We start from the raw sequence: 20,846 nt of genomic DNA, 5'->3' as shown, positions 1-20,846 counted from the left end.
GGGGAGACTCTCCATGATATAAAACAAATGTTTCTGAGGATTATTCATTAAAAAAGGGTTTGCCCAATCTATAACTTTTCAATCGTTTAGTCCCATTGAGACAACAAACAGACAGTGAGTCTCAACTTCAGAAGACTTTGAGTTACAATGTGTCAAATGTTATAGTCAGTAGAGGAGACCGCAAGCAATAAAACAAAAAAATGGTTTTGACATCATCACCATAGAACATATATAACCACTACAGTATGTAAGAACATAGTAGTCATCGTAAAGTCACCCATTGGTTTGTGGATTGACGTTTGGAAGCCTGGAGTTCGTCATTTTGACCGTCGCCATCTTGGTTTTTGAAACCAGAAGTTACATCAGAGTATGGAGCCGACTGAGTAGAACTGAACATTTAAGACATTTTAAAAGAGACCAAAATGATACAATTCACTTTCATGAACTGAAAACACGCTGACAAAGAGTTAAAGTTCAATCATCTATTTGACTCTAAATGAACCATAATTTAATAAATGAACATCATGCTGTATTAAAGAAGACTTGAAACTAGAGATTGAGACCAAAGACTAATGTTCACAATGTTTATGAGGGAATAAATCAAGAGAGAAGTAGTATCATTTTCTCATAGACTTCTATACAATCAGACTTCTTTTTTACAAGCAGAGGAGTCGCCCCCTGATGGCCATTAGAGAGAATGCAGGCGTACATTCATTTCACATTGGTTACACTTTCCTGACCTAAAATGACCTCGTCTTCAATTTAGGTAACTTGTATCTGTGTTCTACTCACTAATAGTCGTCGCATGTTTTTACAAGCAATGCTAGAGTCACAATAATGATTGAAACCCCCATGTGCAGGGGCAATGTCCTCAACTAATACCTTCACAGGAAAACCAAAGACGATAAACCCCCAAGAATATGCATATAGTTAAAACTATTAAATATCCCATTTGGCCACATTGGTGTAACTGTAGGAGGTTAACACTTCAACTATTACTACAACTATAAGCCACAGAGTCTACAGATGAATGCTAACATAGCAGTCATGCTAACATTTGCTAATTAGTGCTAAACATAAAGTACATTTGAGGCTAATTGGAATGTCATTAGTTTTTCCAGGTGTCTGGTGATGAAGAAAAAGTACATGAGAAGAGCAGAGATCATCAATTTCAGGTCATCCTGAGGAGAAGACAAATGTCTGTAGCAAATATCATGATATATATCAAATATCAAGTTTCACACAAAAAAGAACAGAAGTGTGAACCTGCTGGTGGCGTGAGATGAAAAGTCAGGATTACTAAAGTTGTGTGGGAAACATGAATGTCATACATTTCATGGCAATCCATCCAGTAGTTGCCGTCGTAGACGAGGCTAAAAAGAAAGAAGATCAAACAGATATAACTGAAAATGTAACCGGCTGCAATATTTTACACCTAAAATGGATTAAATCATCACCGCATTAAAACAGCTGAAACCAAAATTGCCTCTCGTCTTCGTGACTGAATGTCAAACCATTTCTCCTGCGACCGGGTCGAGTGAGTCGGCCTGCAGTAACCTGGCAGCACTTTTATTAAAAATGACACTCAAGTCTGAATAGGAGTTAAGTTATTCTAAACTCTGACTGGGCTTCTGCAGGCTTTGGGTACAGTAACAGCTGCGGGGTTGGGACAGCCTGGAGGTGTGAGATCTATCTATGGGGTGCAAAATCATTGAGAGACGGGAGGGAGAAAGTGGGATGATGGATGACAAACGCTCACAAAAGGGGAGGTGACCGGTTGCAGGAAACAAAAACGACAGATAAAAGTGAGGATGAAGACAGCAACACACAGTCAATGTCACAGACGAAAGCCAGACTGAGTGGCACACAGATGTCCTTCACACTCTGAATCCCCTCCACAAGTCTATGCCTCCCATCCACACACACTCACCTCCCACTTCCCGCAGACTCCAGTCATCATAAGTGATGAGGGGGAGCCTCTATTGGAACTTGAAAGTCCCGGTTGCTGCAGAAAAAAACCACTTCCAGTTGCTGTGTCCAAAATGTTTACACGTTCAGAAAAGACAACAGAGACGTTGTAATGTTTAAATATAAATTTGTATTTACATCGATATTAACATCAAGAAACAAGGTAAGAAAAAAATGCAATAGTATTTTACATCCTGTAATAATGACTGTATGTTTCCCAGATGTGCTTTCTCTTTTCTTTAGCTCCAAAAGATGCACTGAGAGGAGTTTCATTCCTTTAAAGCAAAAACACAGACTTTTTTTTTTTTTACATTTCATATTCTTCATTGAGACCGGGGGGTAAAAAACAAAACAAAAACAACGACTCCAGGCTATTCTTCTGAGCCATAATGACATCAATCGTGAAACCTCTTTTGTAGCTTAGAAAATCTCAACATTCTGTTGTGAAATAACCGTTTGCAGCACCACAATTCAACTGGCCATAAGTTCTACAGAAAGGAAGAAACAATCACAAACAAAAACTCAAAACCACCTCAGCAGAACCAGACTCGTCTCTACTCTATGTCAGACGGATAGGGATATAATATATGCAATCAAACATATTTAGTTCAATGTATATTATAGGTAATGTGCAACAGTAAAAGCACACATGAGTACTTGCACGATCTACGTCAGGAACATGTTTCTAAGCACTGCAGAATGACAAACAAAAATCTTTGGATTGAGCATTTCTCAACAAAAGCGTCACAGGAAATACAATGAAAATAAAGGCAAACTTGAATGTAAAAATACAAATAAAATATGACATGGTAATTAGGGTGTTGTTTCCCGTCAGGATGAACCGTCTGTGAACGAACCAAAAGGACTTATGGTTATGGACAGTTATACCGTGGGGTCGATTTTTCAAAAAGTCTCGCATCCGAGGTCCAAACGATCATATCGGCAAAAAAAAATAATCAAAAAGCACAGGAGTGAAACGTATAAGTCGCACATGGAAGCACGAGGTCCGCTTCAGAAAACATCAACCCCGCATACTGGTAAGACATCCGGGCCCCTGGAAGCCGAACACAATCACGTGTCAACTCTGCTCGTCGAGGCATATCACGTTAAAGGGTTCTCTTTTTTTTTTGTTTTTTGTCAAAAGAAAAAATAATTTATTTAGAAGACGAAGATGAAAAATTACACACTAGCACCTCTTTAGCTAAGATTATGTTCTCGGAAAAAATAAAGGGTGCTTTTCTAGGAGGAGAAAGCTACACTATGAAAGAAAATCTACACGCACTGCTTACAAAAAGGAGGCCCTTCCTTTTTCAACCGATGGTTAAAGTATTGAAAATAAAAGCTGACCTATGACGGATTAAGAAAATTACACTTTTAAATATCAAGCCGTACAATCTGTGCAAAAACAGTATGTGACCTACAAAAGCATATATATATTTATATATAGTACATTTGAAGCGTATTTACAATTCATATTCACAAAGAAAAGGAGAAAAAGAAGAAAAGACATAACGTCTAATACTGCAGTGCCGTCGCTTTGAGTGAATGATACTTCAGCTTCGTCCTCAGCGGAAAACCAGGAGGAATGATTATTGCTAGAAATCTAACATCCACTTTCTCTTACAGTGGGAGCTAATATAGACATAATTTCATAATTGGCAATCAATTCGATTTCTGCACTTGTAGTAACACTGTGAATTGGTGTGAGGTAACCAAAAATATCTACAACAATCGGGATTTTTTTGGGAAAAATTACCTCTGGAATGATAGAATGATCACGTTGATGAATCTGTATAAATATAAGTGGAGTTTGGAACATTAATAGAAGAGTGTTTTTAAAATCACTTTAAAAACGGTTGGTTTTCTCTTGTTGTTATAAATCAGTAACCGCTGGAGACGAGAGCGCTGGATAAAATCTGTGCTTACTGCCTTTTCTACTGGTTCCCACTTTAGAACAAAGATCATCACCCCATTTCCAATTAACAGCCCCCATTACCCAGCGAGGAAAAGTTGGAGAACACACACACACACGCACACACACACAAATAAAATAAACTGCTGCTATGGATTAATTCTTGGGTAAAGGCCTCTATATTGCCACAATCCTTTTGATGTTGGCCTTTCCTTAAAGTGCAATCAGCCAACAAGTCATTCCATCGTACTTTAGCCCGGCGGCGTCCTGGAGGAGGAAACAATGTGCTACTGCTTAATGACATTCATCTGATGGCTCGGCATCTAGAAACTGCGTTTACGTTACATACGCACAGGTCCTCCAGGAGCAGCAGAGAGACGACGGGTTAAAACAACAACAATAATTGTCAAATAAAAATCCCACGAAGTTCAGAAACAAAAAGAGGAATCTCACATTTAAAAAAAAATCTGAACACAGCTTCATGGTACATTCGACAGAGGAGAGGATGTCTTCACACGTCCGTCCATGTTCAAATCTGTGTCTGTCCACCTTCACGGTTTGGTCCAGCGAGCCGCGTGTGATTGAGGCGCACACACACACACACACACACACACACACACACACACACACACACACACACACACACACACACACACACACACACACACACACACACACACACACACACATCGCTCATAAAGAGAGGAATATTAAACTACAGTCTACGAGAGGAATCACAGAGCTGTCTAATCTCACTGTCTGACTATATGTGTGTGTAAATGTTTTCATATTTGTGTTGCGACAGTCTGTCTGTTTTCCTCCGGGTCGCCAGACTGCCATCGCTGGCAGCGAGTCCAAAGGAAGTTGACTCCCCCATCTGTTGGGAGTGCAGCACTGCACATAGACAACACACACACACACACACACATACCGCCTGGTCCTCCACACACACACACACACACACACACACACACACTCCAGTGCTGCAGCCGGGTCCTCTCTCTGAATGGAGATCACAGTGAGACGAGTGCTTCCGTCGCGATGTTTAGCAGTATTTCTAGATTGAGGAGAGGAACAGAGAAGAAAAGAGGAGAGGAAGAGGTTAATGCACAATCCACTGCCGTTATGCAAATATCAGTAATTGTTTCATTGAAACAAACAGCCGGAGCTGCGAATGCTGCCATTATACCACTGCAGAAGAAGAGGACAAATAGGATGACGTAATTACTGCCAAGCCAGCCCAACCTCAAATGGTGTAAAACCATGTGGAGAATATGAGGGAAATAAGGCATTTATTTGTTTGTTTTAATGTATTAATTTCCTCATCTCTCCACACATATCTGATGTCTTCCTCTCTTCAGTGAACATTTAACTCACTTTGTGCCCATTCTCTTAAATTTAAGGAGAGCTGTATTTGCTATTTCTCTCGCTATGGACAGGAGGAACGACTACAGCGAGCAACAGTCATGTCGGTATTGTTTTAAGATAACAAATGTGAACTTGTCATTTGAGCACTCGGACTCAGACCTGCACCTACCTGATCAGGCCCCATCTGCATGCGTCCCATCACCATTGGGTTCATACCCATCTGCCCTCCCATCTGGCCCATGTGACCTCCTCCTCCTCCGCTGGCCGGCATGCCTCCGTTTATCATCATGCCCCCGTACTGGCCGGGATTCCCCTGCTGCCCAAACTGCTGCTGCCCCGGAGGTCCCTGCTGCGCAAACTGCTGCTGAGGGTACGAACTGGTGAAGGAGAGCGACAGGAAGGAAGACGGGTTTAACTGGGACGCATCCAGGAAAAGAAAAACTCAAGCAAAGCTTCCTCTGACAGCATGGCGTTGTCGTAAATGTGTCCCGATTTCAATACCTGTTGCGCCCCATGCCTCCCTGCGACCAGCCCTTCATTTCTGCGCCCTGGTACATGGGACCGCCCTGCGGGTGCTGTTGCATCATGGGGTTTTGAGGCCCCAGTCGGCCGGGCATCATGGTGCCAGGAGGACTGCCGCCCGATGGGCCGAACGAGGGGTCTCCCTGCTGCGCCATCCCTGTGGAGATGAATCACCCAGCCTGAGCTCGCTCCAATCCACAGGAAATAGATCATTGAGTCATAGTAGAAAATTAGTTAGGCGGCTCTGTGCACATAAATGGCACTTACTTATAGCACTTTGTAGTTTAACTTTCTTGAAGAAATTGTGCTTTCTTGATTCCTGTTGTTCTGAGTTTGTCCTCATGGTTGAATGCACTTATTGTAAGTCTCTTTGGATAAAAGCAACAGCTAAATGAAAAGTAATGTAATAGTGATAAATAAAAGGTAGAGGAGGATCCTGTTCCTGTTGTGTGTGATGATACTTACCTACAATCATAAGTAACAATATTTCGTCTGACCATAAAACAAAGGGACAATCTTTTTTTTACATGACAAATGTGAAACCAGAAGCCTGCAGTGCACCGACTTCCCACCAGGGAGCAGCAGTACATGTCGAAGCGCCCGCCTCAGGAAAACTCACCATAGTTCCCACCATAGCCGAACTGCTGGGGGCCCGGCTGGCCCATGTTCGGCCCTCCCATCGGGTTCTCCATGCCAACGGGAGCCGTGACGTTTGGAGGGGGACTGAATCCTCCCGCGGCTGCGGCAGCGGCCGCCGCCGCCTGCTGCTGCTGCTGCTGCTGCTGCATCAGCATCATCATGCGCTGCCTCCTCATCTGCATGGTGACCATCTCCCTGCTGCGCTGAGCCATCATCTGAGCATTGAGGAAGCCCGGCTGCACCAAACCAACAGAGTCAGAGGGTTTAAGAAAGGTCGACATGTGGTATAACTATATGTGCAGTTTAAAATATAAAGTATGCCATGTTGAAAATGGGTTGGTGATAAGGTCTTTTGTAATGTGGAAACTAATGGCTTTTGTTTTGAATCTCATTTACTAGAATAGTCAAATTTCCAAAAGTTGTGTCTCTCGAATGTTGCATCAAAGATATTTCTTTAAGATAGCGGAAAAAATAACATAACAAAGTTTACATGAAGAACAATATATTTACACCAAGACTGCGACTCCTCACTAACAAATTAAAAGTCAAAAGAGGACAATTCGGCCATCGGCATCATCTGACATGGAGAGGAGTATTCATACGGACAAGAGGTCGTAATAACTCGGAGCTGAGCGTGTTGTCATCCTCCCTCTCTCAATCTCCAGCTCCTGTCGGCCTCTTGACTAATAAAAATTAATTCATTGAGGGCAATGAACATGCACCAAAAGTAAAATATAAATGTAAATGGGACTGCGGTAGCCATGGAAATCTGATCAGATTTCAGAGACCTATAATCTCCCTTGATTTAAAGTATGATCATAAAAAAACAAACAGCTGATGATGAACTTCCTGCAATAGCTGAGGAAGTTCAACCTGCCAGTCACTTCTACACTGTCTGGTTTAAACTGGCTAACGAATAGGACAAGAGGAGACTACAACGGAGATTCAGGTCTGCAGAAAAGTATCTGTGTATCTGTTATTAAAGTTGCATCCAAATACATTGAGAGCTACTGACAACGTGGGTCAAATTCTTTATATGTGTGGACACACTTGGCAAACTTGATTCTGATGATGCTATTAAAACAGCATTATGGTGATTCATGTGTAAGATATGAGTTTTTGTCATCTACCTGTCCTCCCATGCCAGGCTGCATGCTGGGCCTCATGCCAGGGTTGCCTCCTGGGTTCTCCATCTTCATGCCCATGCCTTGCCGCGTCTGATTCATGAACTGAGGGAAGGAAAAAAAAATGGCATTCAAGATAAGATGGAGGAGCAAATGTTACTCTGACCTTGTCCCACTTGCACACAGTACATTTACAGATAAATTACACTTACATATGAATATAGAGGGTAGAGTTAGAAAATGAGAGACAATAGTTTGATTAAAAGAATAAACATTTATATAGATGCCTGCTTATATTTTGAGCGTCTTCCTTTTAAAAGCATATTAATTATTTCAAGCTCAGCGTAAATGAACGCCATGAACACATGAATATAACACATTTCCATGACTTTTCCAAAACTTTGGGGATTTTTACAGGTCTGGAAATAAGCATTTTAAAATTCCATGACTTTTCCAGGTTTTCCATGACCGTAAGAGCCATGTCCTTCCCTGGTTTTAATCTGCATATTATATTGGCATTTATTTAAGTGCATCTGAATCCTTGCAGTGTGAGAACACGTCATCCTCACATGTTTAGTTTAGGATTAGAACCTTATTGAGAAACAAGCTACTTGATGAATCCGTGAGCTTCCTGTGAACATACCTGCTGTCCCTGCAGCCTCTGTTGCAGCTGCAGCCTCATGGGTTTGTTGGCGGTCATCATCCTGGGTCTCATCATGTTGGCACGAGGGTGACCCATGCCGCCCATACTGGGGTAGCTGCCGCCGTGGCCCATCTGAGACAGCATGGGCCCAAACCCCCCCTGCTGGCCCTGCCCCTGCATGGGGTTCCCTCCATAGCCGGACTGCAATGGCATGGAGGGGGGTCCGGGATAGCCCTGTCCGTAGAGAGGCTTCTGGTCCAGCACCATGGACGGGTCCTGTCCTGGGAATGGCTCCATCTGCTGCTCACTTCCCTGGTTCTGGAGCAGACGGGACAAGAGGACAAAAAAAAGAGAACTTTGTCAAACCTCTCCATCTAATTGATTAATTTCCAATTGGTTGGGTCTGTAATTGTCTTTTTCTAAGCAGCACAGACAGATCTCTCTGGGCTCATCCATCTCCCTTCAGCGAGAGAACAGCCTGAACACAGTGAGTCATGACTGAAATATCTAATGCAAGGATGAACGTGAGGCTCACTTATGAGTCATGAGACCGATCAGTTCTACCTTTTACTTTACTTCTAGGGGCTATGTAGAGGAGCACGGAGAATGAGAGTGTCGCTAATCCATCTTTTTGCGTCTTTTCGGATGAACCTACCTGGCTGACGAGGTCTGGGATGCCCAGGGCGCGGTCTATCTCCTCCAGGGCGATGCCGTCCGTGTTATTCAGCAGAGAGTCCAGCTGGTCCAGAAGCGCCCGCTCGTCGCTCTGACCCTCACTGGTGGTGGGAGGCACCAAAAGATCATCTAAGGTGTTGCCGAACTGGCGTCTGCAAGGCACCGACACAAAGAGACGCTCATGAGTTTCAACTCCTTTCTTATTGCGGCTCATCAGGAATGAATGAAGACGACGGGGGATGTTGCACTGACCTGTTACCCTCCATGCCCATGATGGTGTCCGGCCAGGAGGGGGCCTGGCTGGGCTGGCCCTGCTGGCTGAAGGGGCTCATACCAATGCCCATGTCTGCAGAGCTTCCTAAACCACAAATACAATGAATGTTTAAGGTGTTACACATGCAGAGTGTCAGACAGAGGCTCCAGTGTATAGAATATAACGGACTGGGACGCACAGCATTTTGTTGTCTATTTTTTACTTTTTTAACTGTTTTTGCACTATGTTTATATGTTATATGTTGTCTATATTTTTACTTTTTCACTATTCACTTTATGTCAGACAATAGAGAAACATAATTTCAGGTCTTCTGTATGTTTGCACAAATGGAAGAAGTGACAATAAAACTGACATTAAAAACTACAAAACGTAGCAGAGACAGCGAATGGATTGCAGTAACTTTGCGTGACAGACGTACCCATATCCATGAGCTGCTGCTGCAGCATAGACCTGGCGCCCGGCACGCTGTTGGAGCGGCCGACCATCGGTCCCGACATCATGCCCTTGCTATTGCTGTACTCCATGCCTTGGCGCATCATGGAGGGGTGTCCCGCCGAGCCCACTGGGCTGGCGCTGGAGCGGGTCATGCCCCAGTCCCCTGACCCACCCATGGGAGACCTCTGGGGAACCATGCCCCTGTTCATTGGTCCTGGTGAAACATCAGATGTTTTGCACGTGTCAGTATCACAAACGTGTCCAATATTTTTTGACCTTAAATGTTTGAAAAGGTTATCCGATAATAGGATGCACATTAAAAAACAACGAGAAAAACGTGGTGAAATGAATGTTGGGTCACTTGAACACTCACCCATGTTTCCTGGGTATCCGTCCGGGCTGCCCATCATGTTCTCCTGCTTGATAAGCATGGGGCGTCTGCCGGTCCCCACAGTTCCAACAGGAGGCTTCCCGTCCATGGACAAGGCCCTCTGGAAGGGCCCCCGAGGCCCCGGACCCATTCCTGGACTCCCTGTGCACAAAGAGTATAAACTCACTGGTCACACACGTGTTCCTCAGAAGTAGCGAGAATAATGTTTGTGTTGCATTAAATTAGGAGCGGGTGATCCTGGGAAACATAAACATCAGTTCCCTCTGAAATTTTTGATTCTGCCGTGTGATGGTTTCATTTTGGAAGCATGAATGTGTAAAAAAAGTATTCACTTATGAAACAGAACTCAGAAAGCCAGCATAAGATGACGCCAGATGCAGTTTCACTGGCTTTTTACGTCAATTTTTATCACATATGATGTCATGACACCCGCCTCGCATGTAACTGTCACTTCTCATGGGCTTCGCACTCACCCTGCAGGCTGTCGTCAAGGCAACCCTGGGGTTTGCTTACTGCGTCGTTACCCCCTCCGGCCTGATCCGGGTAAAAGTCAGAGCTTGAACCCCTCAAATCTCCGAGGATAGACTCCAGGTTGTGCAGCTGAACATGGAGATAAGCCGAATGAGTTATTACGTGAAAAAAAAAGTCTGTGAAGATTCACATTCATTCAGATCAAAAGGCAGGAAGTGAGATGCACTCTGTGTGGCTAGCTAAATGTCAACAATATTCTAGTAGCGGTTATGTAATCATGTCTTAACAAAAGAAGCACGCTTACGTCATCGGGTGGCTCTGACTTTATCTTGCTCTCAGGATGTTCGGCTGCAGGGCCAGGTCCAGATCCGGGGCCGCCCCGAGCTGGACCGCCAGCGGCCCCGGTGGCTACCTTCCCATCCAGCTCTTCGAGTTTGGGCTTGACGTCCACTGGCTCTTTGGAATCATCCTTGTTGAGGAGGTAGTGGAGGAGGGCGTGGGTCTTCTCCTTTTTGGGACTATGCTGCTCCTGCTTGGGCTCCGCGACCGACCCCGGCCCGGCCCCGGGTCCCCCTGTCCCGGCTTCACCGCCCTCCTGGCCCCCGAGTGTCACCTTCCCCGTTGCCTCCGCTGTGATCTTAGCCACTTCATCTGGGGTGTTTCCATTTTGAAGAAGCTTGTGGAGGATCTTGTGCTTTTCCTGCAGCGAGCCCGTGTAGTGGGCTGACGACAGAGATGTCGACACGCCGCCCGGACCGGTGGTCTGGCCGGGATTGGCACTGGCTGAGGAAGAGGAGGACACGCCGGTAGACGAGGGGCTTGTCATGCCTCCGGTCGGGTCCTTAGTGTCTGAGCCTGCAGGAGTGCCGCCGCCGGTCGCTGGGGGCGGCACAGGCGGCCCTGACGACCCGCTGCCACCTATTCCCAGCTCCTCAGTCGGGGAAGTCAGCAACTGCAGCAACTTCTTATGCCCCTTACTGTCCGGCACCCGCCGAGGGGGTTCAGAGCTCGCCACCCCGGCCTCATTGCTTCCCTCTGCAGACTCTTTTGTGGCCGTAGCTGCCTGGCTGTCTGGTCGGTCTCCTGAACTCTCAGCCTGAGGATGCTGATGGTGGTGGTGATGGTGCATGGGGTGGTGATGGTCACCGGGCCCTGGCCCCAAGCCTCCCGCTGGGCTCTTGGAGCCATCTTGGCCTGGTTTGGCCGGCTGACTGGGCTGAGAGGAAGAGGAGGAGGAGTGGACGCTGGGAGAGCTGTCTGGTTTGTGGGCCGGCGAAGGCGACGTTAGTGTCGAGGGGAGGGAGCTCCCGACTCCTTCACTGATCGCCTGGAGGGCGTTTAGGGAGCTGCTGGAGAAGGTGGTGGTGCTCCCTCCACTTCCTCCACCACTGACAATGCCACTCATGGGAGAGTGAATGCCTGGAAAGACAACAAAAAAGCACCACAAATCAAACAAACAAATCAAAAACAACGTATAAATACCTGATGCTAAATCCCCAGACGGATCAACTCACCTCCAGGTGAGAACTGGTTGCCGCCCATCTTTGGGCTCCCTCGGTTCCGGGGTGACATCAGGAGTCCCTGCTGGGGGCCACCCATTCTGGGGCTCCCTGAGGGGCTGTTCATGCCACTCAGCCCAAACCCTCCGCTGCTCTGAAACGGGGGCTGCTGTGGGTGCTGCTGTGGGTGCTGCTGCTGTGGGTGCTGCTGCGGGTGCTGTTGCTGCGGGTGCTGCTGCGGATGCTGCTGCGGGTGCTGCTGCGGCATGCCTTGGCCCGGGTGATTCATGGGACCCATCTGATTCATGTGCCCCGCCTGATTCATCTGCATCATGCGGTTACCCATGCCTCCACCTCCTCCTCCTCCCCCGCTCCCACCGTACATGGAGCCGCCTCCCATCGGACCCATGTGAGCCAAGTGGCCCTGCTCGTTCGCGCCGAAGCCCCTGCTCATGTTGCCCATGCCCCCCATGCCCATCCCCCCGCCGGTGTTCATGTTCATTTGGGCATTCGGGTTGGGGCCTCCCATGCCCTGTTGCCTCATAGTGTTCGGCATCATGCTCCCACCCTGGGCTGAGCGGTAGCCGTTCGGTTCCCTGTGTGGAAGGAGACCGAAAACAAGGTTGAAGAAGAAGAAGAAAAAAAAAATGCAAAAACCTTGAAAACACACATCTCCCTCCCCTCCCCCCACAATAACCGCTCTCAGACTGTAGACGCTCAGCACAAGTGCAACTAAAATATGAGTTCCTGCGCGGTGTCTGTGATCCCAATGCATAAAAAGCTACTTCAGCTGCTACTTCAGCTATTTGTGTGGCATGAATGCCTCGCTTAGATAGGCTGGAAGTGCTTTTTTTCAATTCTTTTTGACAAGGCAGGTAATGAAACATCCTTTGCTGAGTCGGAGTGGAGTGTTTGTATTTTCAGTTTCTGACCTCTGGAGTAGATGAGTGGAGATGAAGCCCTGCGGCTCGTTGCTCATGGGGTGGCGGTACAGCTTGCTCTTGGTCTGCGCCGTGACCGGAGTGCCGTCGGACAGGGAGAAGCGGTACAAGGGTGTCTCGGCGTGGCCCTGCAGGAAGGCTGCACGGACAGATGAATTGACAAATTAACACCCTGAAACACTTATCTGATAACAGAGGTCATCAATCACTGCCTTTATGTTAAAATAAACTGTGATTACAGTGGGGATCAATGCTCCAGCGCTCAGACATTTGTATTCATGAGATCAATATTGATACACTGATGCATGAGGTGTGTGTCTCAGGGTTTCTTCTCTCTTAAGGGAGGCTTGGCCAAGATAGGTAGCGGCAACAACAAATGAAAGACAAATCATTTCATACAACTGGAACATGGTCAGAGTGAAGACCGAATACACAACTTAGAAATCATCCCGATCCTGATGATTCTGCCATTGTGGATTTAGAAGATGGATTCTATAAGTTTGTGGTACTTCGGCAATTACTTCCAGGTGTGTTTATGTGTGTGTGTGTGTGTGTGTGTGTTTGTGTGTGTGACCCACCCTCATGGTAGTGGCGTTTGTGCGACCAGGGCTGCCCGTCACTGTGCTGAAGGAACATCTGAATGCAACGCCTCAACAAATCCTCCCAGCCTGGACGCATCGACGCTCGCAGGGAGTTCTGGTCGATCTGGATCAGTTTACCTGCCGGGGAGGACGGAAGGAGGACGAGCAGGAGGGAAAGAGAACAAGGAGACGCATGAGGAGGTGAGTCAAACCGGTTCCACGGGTAAATAATTAACGGCAGAGCTCTGTTTGAGCCCTCGGCGTTCGTTCAGTGGGCATTTAGGGCACCCGGCTCCTCACCTGAGATCTCATGCCGGGTATTGAAGCTCTCCGTTCTCTCCATGGCTGTCACCCGGCGGGCCACACAGATCATGCATGACTGCAGGTCTGCAGGTGAAAGGGGAGGAGTGTCAGGCAGCTTTCATGATCATTGCATTCCTGATTTCCCTCAGGCGCGTGTAACCAAAATGAGAATTCCCAAATCATAGGAAAACCTGTGCTGGCCATGGTCTTAAATATTTTCACATTTTGCATATGTCGTAAAAAAAGAAAGAAAAATACGTCGCTTCTGGTAATAGAAATGAGGAGAACGTTCAAATTAGCTATTTATTATGAACCCAAATCCATCCAAGTGAAAAACAAATAACAACTTGTTAAACTACAAAGTCGTTGCTTTGCAAATTGTATCAACCAGAATTTTTTATTTGTTATCTGATTTCCCCTCCAGACATGTTTAGAAAAAAACTCTGCATGGAATAACAATTTGTGTAACTATTAATTCTTTCAAAAGTTCACTGAGAAGTCCAATCGTTAAGTTTCCTCATCACGCTGCACCACGATTGGTTTTCACAGTAGTTGTGATGTCACAAAAAAATGTGAAAATGTGAAAATAACAATAAGCAAAACACATTCTTTTAATGGAAAGGGGAATCAGAGATAAACACAGATCAGTGTTTATTTCAACACAGTAAAATCCTAAATTAGTCTTTATCTTGAGCTAAGAATGCGTGTAAATATGCGATTGAGCCAGCGTACCTTCCCCCTCCTCGATCATGGCTTTGGGCTGGGTAAGAGCAAAACACTGCATGGTCTCGTAGCGTGGCCCTCCTGGCCCCTCCTCCATGGGGCCGTGGGCGTGGCCAAACTTGACCAGCATCCGGCAAGTGAAGGTGTGACTCTTCTGTCGGGCCGCCTCGCTGCCCCACGACACTCCATTTACTATATAAAAAAAAAAAAGGAAACACAAACAAAAAGAAACTTGAAAGACTGGTGAGTAAAAAAAAAAAGAAAGAAAAGTGGAACGAGCGCTCCTGGGAGTGGATAACAAATGGACCGCCTGTCGTCACAACGGTTCACACCCTCTTCCTGCCGGGGCATCCACACACAAACAAAACAAACACACACTGCAACATGTATTTTCCCTCTTAAATTGAGAAGCCTCCCCTGATGTTCGGATGCCTGGCTAAATGGACCATGGGATTAATGTAGCCAAGGTGTCGATTTCCAATATCTCTCCCTCTCAGTCTGGGCAGAGGCCAGGGACACTCAGCCATCTATCCTCATTTAGGCCCTGACTTCTCATCACAGCACACGCACACACACTCGGTTAGACGGGGTCACCTTCACAGGGGAGAGGGAGGAAGAGAGAGAGAGGGAAAGGGGAGGCAAACTTCAGAGAGACACCAACTGTCCTCCAAGGTCTGCGTAAAGCCTTATCAGGGGCCTTGAGTTGGCCGGAGGTTTCTGTCTGGCAGGTGCAGGGAGGCTACAAGAGAAAACCCAGGACAGCGAGACGGCTGAGGGGGGGAAGGGGTGTTTAACTGATAGTGAGAGGTGATTTACCAAGGCCACAGGACGGAGGAAACGCAGCACAGTCATAGTGGGGCCGACATCTCCCATCAGACGCAATTAGCCGACAGCGAGGCAAGAAAGAGGGGTCAAAAAAAACACACAACCCTCAACAAAGGCTCCCTCCTCGCTGTGCACGATTGGGAGTTTGTTTTGGTTCGTGTGTGTGTGTGTGTGTTTGACTGTAGCCGGCGTGGTCAGCGGTCATCCCGTAGGAATTTGCAGCGAGAGCGTATTTCATTCACGGGCCCCCGAAAAACATAATGAAGGGGCAGAGCGGCAGAGCGAGACACAATGAGGGGCGGGAGAGCAGAGAGGGTTGAGGAACGGACGAGCGAAGAAATATTCGTCTTAGTAGGCAGCCGCATGAAGAATGAATGAGGCTGAGAATGAGGGACTCGAGCGAAGGCAAAGGGGGGACGCTCGGACGGAAAAAGTAGATAAAGACGAGTCTTAAAAAATAAAGAGAGGGGAATGAATGAAAAGGAGCGTGCGAGGGAACGTGTCAATGACATGTCGGAGCCCACACTGCCTTTGGAACATTACTGCGGAGTTAATGGAGTAGCGGGTTCAGTCGAGCACACAAATCCATAATTAATCAGCTTTATAAATAGTGCTCTGTGCACATACTCATGTGCTTAAACACACACATATAGGCAGCACCTTTTAAAAAAAATGCAATCATATTGCTGACATAAGCATGTAAATATGCACAATAATACACAGGCACGGGCAAACAGGAATTGCATTAAGTAGAGGAACGAGTAGAGGTGCATTATTCAGCAGTAAGCAGTTTCCAGATGGCTGCCATGGGATCTGAATAGAGCTCAGGCCTGTTTTACACTGTCTGGACCACTGAGTGTGACTGACAGCTGCGCTACGCTCTGCCTGCTTAGCGCAGAGTGGGTGGGTGCTCCCGTGCACATGTGGGTTTTGTCAGGTGTGTGTGTGTGTGTGTGTGTCGGAAAAAAGCTCTCATGCACGTGCACAGGCTTCCCGGGAGCGCCTCCGTGATAACGAGAGGAGGAGTTACGAACGGAAGAGCGTGAATAAATAACAGGGAGAGTTTACGTTGACGTGTGTGTGTGTGTGTGTGTGCGCGCAGAGTTGTTGTAACCTCTCAAAGTTAGTTTAAGGCGCCGTGGAAGATGTCAAGCAGGGTTTACGTCTCTGTGAGTGAGTGAGTGTGTGTGTGTGTGTGTCTCTCACTGTTGGTCTTGGGCAGGTTCTTGTGGAACTCCTCCCTGTCGTCCTCATGGAGAATATTGTACACGCTGGTGTTGATGAGCTCCTCCTGTTTGTACTGCAGGTACTGCGTCACGTTGTCCGACACAAAGACGATGCTGCCCTCCCGGTTCACCACGAACAGGAAGCCGTCCAGAGCCTGGAAAGCACAGCGACAGGAAGTCACCGCCCCGCACACAAGTCGGCTGATCAAAACCTTCAGTGACTATTTCCCCCTCCCTCCCCCGGTCGACCGGGATGGATTTCTGCACTCACCTGCAGGAGGAGCGGCCCCAGGTGGTCCTTGTCGATGACCCCCTGACCTGTCGAGGACACGTCTGACTTCTGGACGTCGTCGTCGTTGGATGAAGCTTTCCCTGCAGGAGAAGAAAAAGGGAGGGCGATGAGACAAAATGCATCACCAAAAAAAAAAAAGAAGAAGAAAAAAAAACACACCAGCCATTTCAAGCCCAGCTGCCTACAAAGAAGCAAAAAACAAAAAGAGCAAAGGAGAAACACAAGGAGAGCGCAACGATACCTGGAACGGGAGGAAACAGACAGTTAGTCACTACTCTGGCTGCACCAGCAGGGGGCAGCGTTTCCCAATCTTCCCCTTAAATATATATATATATATATTTATATATATATTTGTTAATTTAAAACTACAGGTGAGGAGGGAGACGGACGGAGGAAGGTTTCTCTGAAGAGCCCGTCAGGAGGAGTAGAGGGCTGGGTGCATGTGGAGCAGGTAGCAGCCGTCCTCTTGCTTTATATTCAGTGTCAGACTCTGAGGGACTGTCTGGTAGGCTGGGGCTGAGAGAGAGAGGGAGCGCGGGAGAGAGCTAGAGAGGCTCTGGAAGCTGTAATGGTGCAGGGGCAGGAGCTGAGGCACCTGAATTAATGGAGGGGCTGAGGCTGAGGGAGGGAAAGAAAGACAGAGAGAGACAGGAAGGACTGGAGATGAACCAGAGGGATGTGGACGGAGGCGACGCTGACAGAAAACGGCTGGCGTTTGGGTTTGTTGTATTAATGCAGGGCTTGGTGAGCACGAGGCGGGGGCTGCTCGGCTACAGGAATCATTCTATCTGATTAGCTCCCAAGGGGCACAGATACCCACACAAAGAAAAGAGAGAGGGGGGGGGGGGGGGGGGAGCCATTGCTGCCAACATCCAGGCACTGTGAAGCTAAGTAGAGACGGACTGAAAGAAGGAGGGAGAGGAAACAGAATGAGGCATGAACAGAGAGAAGCTGCCCTCCATCAGCTCACTCAATATCTTAGGATGCTGGGAGCAAACCTGAAGATGCTGCAACTCATTGTGCTGCAATACAGATGAGAGAGAGAGAGAGTGGGGGAAAAAGAGGGAAGCAGAAGAAGAAGAGGAGGAAGACGCAGGAGCAGAGTGCATTAAATCCAAAGTGAGATGGGAAAAAAAAAACAGCGATGATTGATGGAGAAAAGAGCGAACATGAAGACTGGCAGAAAGAGCAACTGAAAGTGAAGGAAGGAACAGGTAGAGAGCAAGAGACAAGTCTAAACGCCCGTGTCGTTTCTGTCTTCACTTCCTGTAACTATGGCAACCTGTCAGCAGCCAGTCAGGGGCAGCTGTAGCCTCTTCCCCTTCCTGTCGAGGTGGCAGACGCCGACGGAGCCGAGCCGAGACACGAGCGCAAAACTCACCCCTGATCTCCTGAAATTCACCTTGAGCGGGAAAACGTATACCGAGACACACACACACACACACACACACAGACGTGTCCATTCTGCTCTGACGGTGCACGTGCAAAGCAAGAATCTCGGCCTGTGGAAATGACCGCTGCATAATGTAGACAGAAGTGCGACAATGGCAGCTGTAACTGAGCTAATAATTTGGCAGTTCAGCAGAATGGATGGGCATGTGATTACCTGCAAACGTCCAATTAAACAGCCGCTGGCGAGGGCAGCACACAGCTGTGCATGCCCAACACACACACACACACACACACAAATGACAGGTTCACAAAGCATTGCCAATGTTTCCTCCCAAACATAAACAGTTGAAACTGTGAAATTTGGGGGAGATGAATGACTCGTCCTTGCACCTGTGCTCTGAGGAGGCACGTGTGTGCATGTGCGTGTGTGTGTGTGTGTGTCCAGCTGTCTCTTCTTCCTCATCACCTTCCCCAATGTTTCCTACACTTTTTCAACAGTCCATCCGACTTGCGGCACCCGTCTAGGTCACCAGGCGACCGAGTCCACTCACCCTGCTCTTTGATCTGGCGGATCTGCCGCACCGTCTCTTTGAGGATGGCACATTTGTCCGGTTTGACGTTGAAGCTGTCGATGTCGCCGAGGTTGGCCGAGATCAGCTCCGCCAGCTCCTCGATGTATTTGCTCTCCTGCTCCCGTCGCTTCCTCTCACACCTGCAGAGGGCAATGTGCAAAGATTAAAGCTGAGCGCATGCTACTCCCGCCTACACTACCGTTCAAAAGTTTGGGATCACTTTTTTCAAAGAAAAGCACTGTTTTTTTTCAATGAAGATAACATTAAATTAATCAGAAATACACTATATGTTGTTAATGTGGTAAATGACTCTTCTAGGTGGAAACGTCTGGTTTTTAATGAAATATCTACATGTATAGAGGCCCGTTTCCAGCAACTATCACTCCAGTGTTGTAATGGTACATTGTGTTTGCTAATCGCATAGAAGACTAATGGATGATTAGAAAACCCTTGTGCAATTATGTTAGCACTTCTGAAAACAGTTATGCTGGTGAGAGAAGCTTTACAACTGGCCTTTGAGCTAGTTGAGTATCTGGAGCATCACATTTGTGGGTTCCATTATACTCTCAAAATGGCCAGAAAAAGAGAACTTTCATGTGAAACTCGCCAGTCCGTTCTTGTTCTTAGAAATGAAGGCTATTCCATGCGAGAAATTGCGAAGAAGAAGAAACTGAACATTTGTCTGGGTGACCCCAAACTTTTGAACGGTAGTGTGTATAAATTAATGCACATGACAAAGCACAGTGGGTGCAATTTAGTTTGTTCAGCAAAAAGGAAATCTAATCTTTTTATTGTAGCTGGAGCACATTGACTGTGCTTTTAAGAGCGACACCTTTAAATCATTAAACTGACAGTACTGATCGATACCACTCTCAAGTCTGTACGCTTAATATGAGGCTGCAGCCTGTTGGGTTAGCTCAGCACACAGACTGGAAACAAGGGGAACAGCTAGCCTGGAGACACTGGGACTCTTTCTTGGCCGGGTGCCAGCAACTAGAGTTCGGCTCGGGTCGCATGTTTCTTGCGACCAAGCCCGACTGTTATAATACAAAATGTGTCACTTCATTTTAACTATTGAGTACTGTACATAGTAGTAGGAGAGCTTTCTTGGCCTTTTTTATGTTGTATTCTATGTAGCCGTTTATCGAGCAAATAACCATATATGGTAATTTCCCTCACAAAGTATTTTTAATAAGTGCCCGATAAAGGGTTTGACTGTGTCAACATCTGTCTCCTTAAATAAACTTGTGGTTTGAAAAGCCAGTTTGTGTTACGGTCATGTGCCTACATTCTCAGAGAGGTACGATTTTAAACCCAATGAGACTTAAACTTAGACTTAAATCAAGTATTATTTTGTTTTTAATCATTCAGTCTCTCCAGCAAATTTACTTATAAAAACCGTCTCATATTTTTGCACAAATTTAGGTTTTTACTCATCACGGCGCACAAAGGAGCCACATGGCCCGGCCTCAAGAAGCCACTGACCCAGTAGCCCACTTTCCCTGCGTTACTCCTCTCTTGTGCAGATCAGACACACTTACCCCAGACCAGGCGTGTCACAAGTGGAGAGCTTGCGTTTCCGGTTTTCTGAGCTCAGAGGCTCCATGGAGTTCTCCCCCAGTCCGCTCATCGTGTACACATATCAGCGCCTGGGAGGAAGGAGCACAACCGCACATGCACGGGTGTAAATACGGCTCTAATACAGGCAGAGGAGGGATTATATAGTCCCTTTTAGCCCTTTAGCTCTTATTATACACGTAATTGTGAAGGGAAGAAGACATGGGATTCATCCTTTTGAACTCAGCAAAAAATAACCGATACAGAGGCACCTTGTAAAGTGGATACAGTGCAAAACAGAACACAGCAGAGTAAAATATGCTTATATCATGCAAATCGTATTCTCCTGGCAGAGACTGACGAACATAAACATGTCTCGTCTGCATCCTCCTCCTCCTCCTCAGGAAAAAATAGAGTAAGCATGTGAGGTTGTGTTTGTTTGTGTGTATGTGTGAGTTCATATGGTGTGCATGCGCACACACACACACACACACACACAGGATTAGTAGTGTC

At 46.9% G+C, this 20,846-nt stretch overlaps 1 protein-coding gene across 1 annotated transcript; it reads right to left on the bottom strand.

Annotated features, from left to right (window-relative positions):
• Nucleotides 1-4,813: 4,813 nt before the first annotated feature.
• Nucleotides 4,814-20,406, bottom strand: LOC306744164 (nuclear receptor coactivator 3-like; the record flags this gene model as incomplete). The annotated part of the gene is made up of 21 exons (XM_079226748.1): nucleotides 4,814-4,937; nucleotides 5,418-5,625; nucleotides 5,750-5,927; nucleotides 6,390-6,645; nucleotides 7,540-7,638; nucleotides 8,177-8,494; nucleotides 8,832-9,003; nucleotides 9,104-9,209; nucleotides 9,544-9,774; nucleotides 9,934-10,092; nucleotides 10,425-10,551; nucleotides 10,727-11,841; nucleotides 11,937-12,517; nucleotides 12,854-13,001; nucleotides 13,441-13,581; nucleotides 13,744-13,830; nucleotides 14,479-14,661; nucleotides 16,501-16,675; nucleotides 16,792-16,892; nucleotides 18,756-18,916; nucleotides 20,318-20,406. 21 exons carry the CDS (start codon nucleotides 20,404-20,406, stop codon nucleotides 4,926-4,928), a joined length of 4,647 nt encoding a protein of 1,548 aa, XP_079082874.1. The 3' UTR covers nucleotides 4,814-4,925.
• Nucleotides 20,407-20,846: the final 440 nt, after the last annotated feature.

The sequence above is a fragment of the Taurulus bubalis genome (genome assembly GCF_910589615.1).
Source record: "Taurulus bubalis genome assembly, chromosome: 11".
NCBI classification, from domain to species: Eukaryota; Metazoa; Chordata; class Actinopteri; order Perciformes; family Cottidae; genus Taurulus; species Taurulus bubalis.
This window is presented reverse-complemented; position numbering and strand designations above follow the sequence as displayed.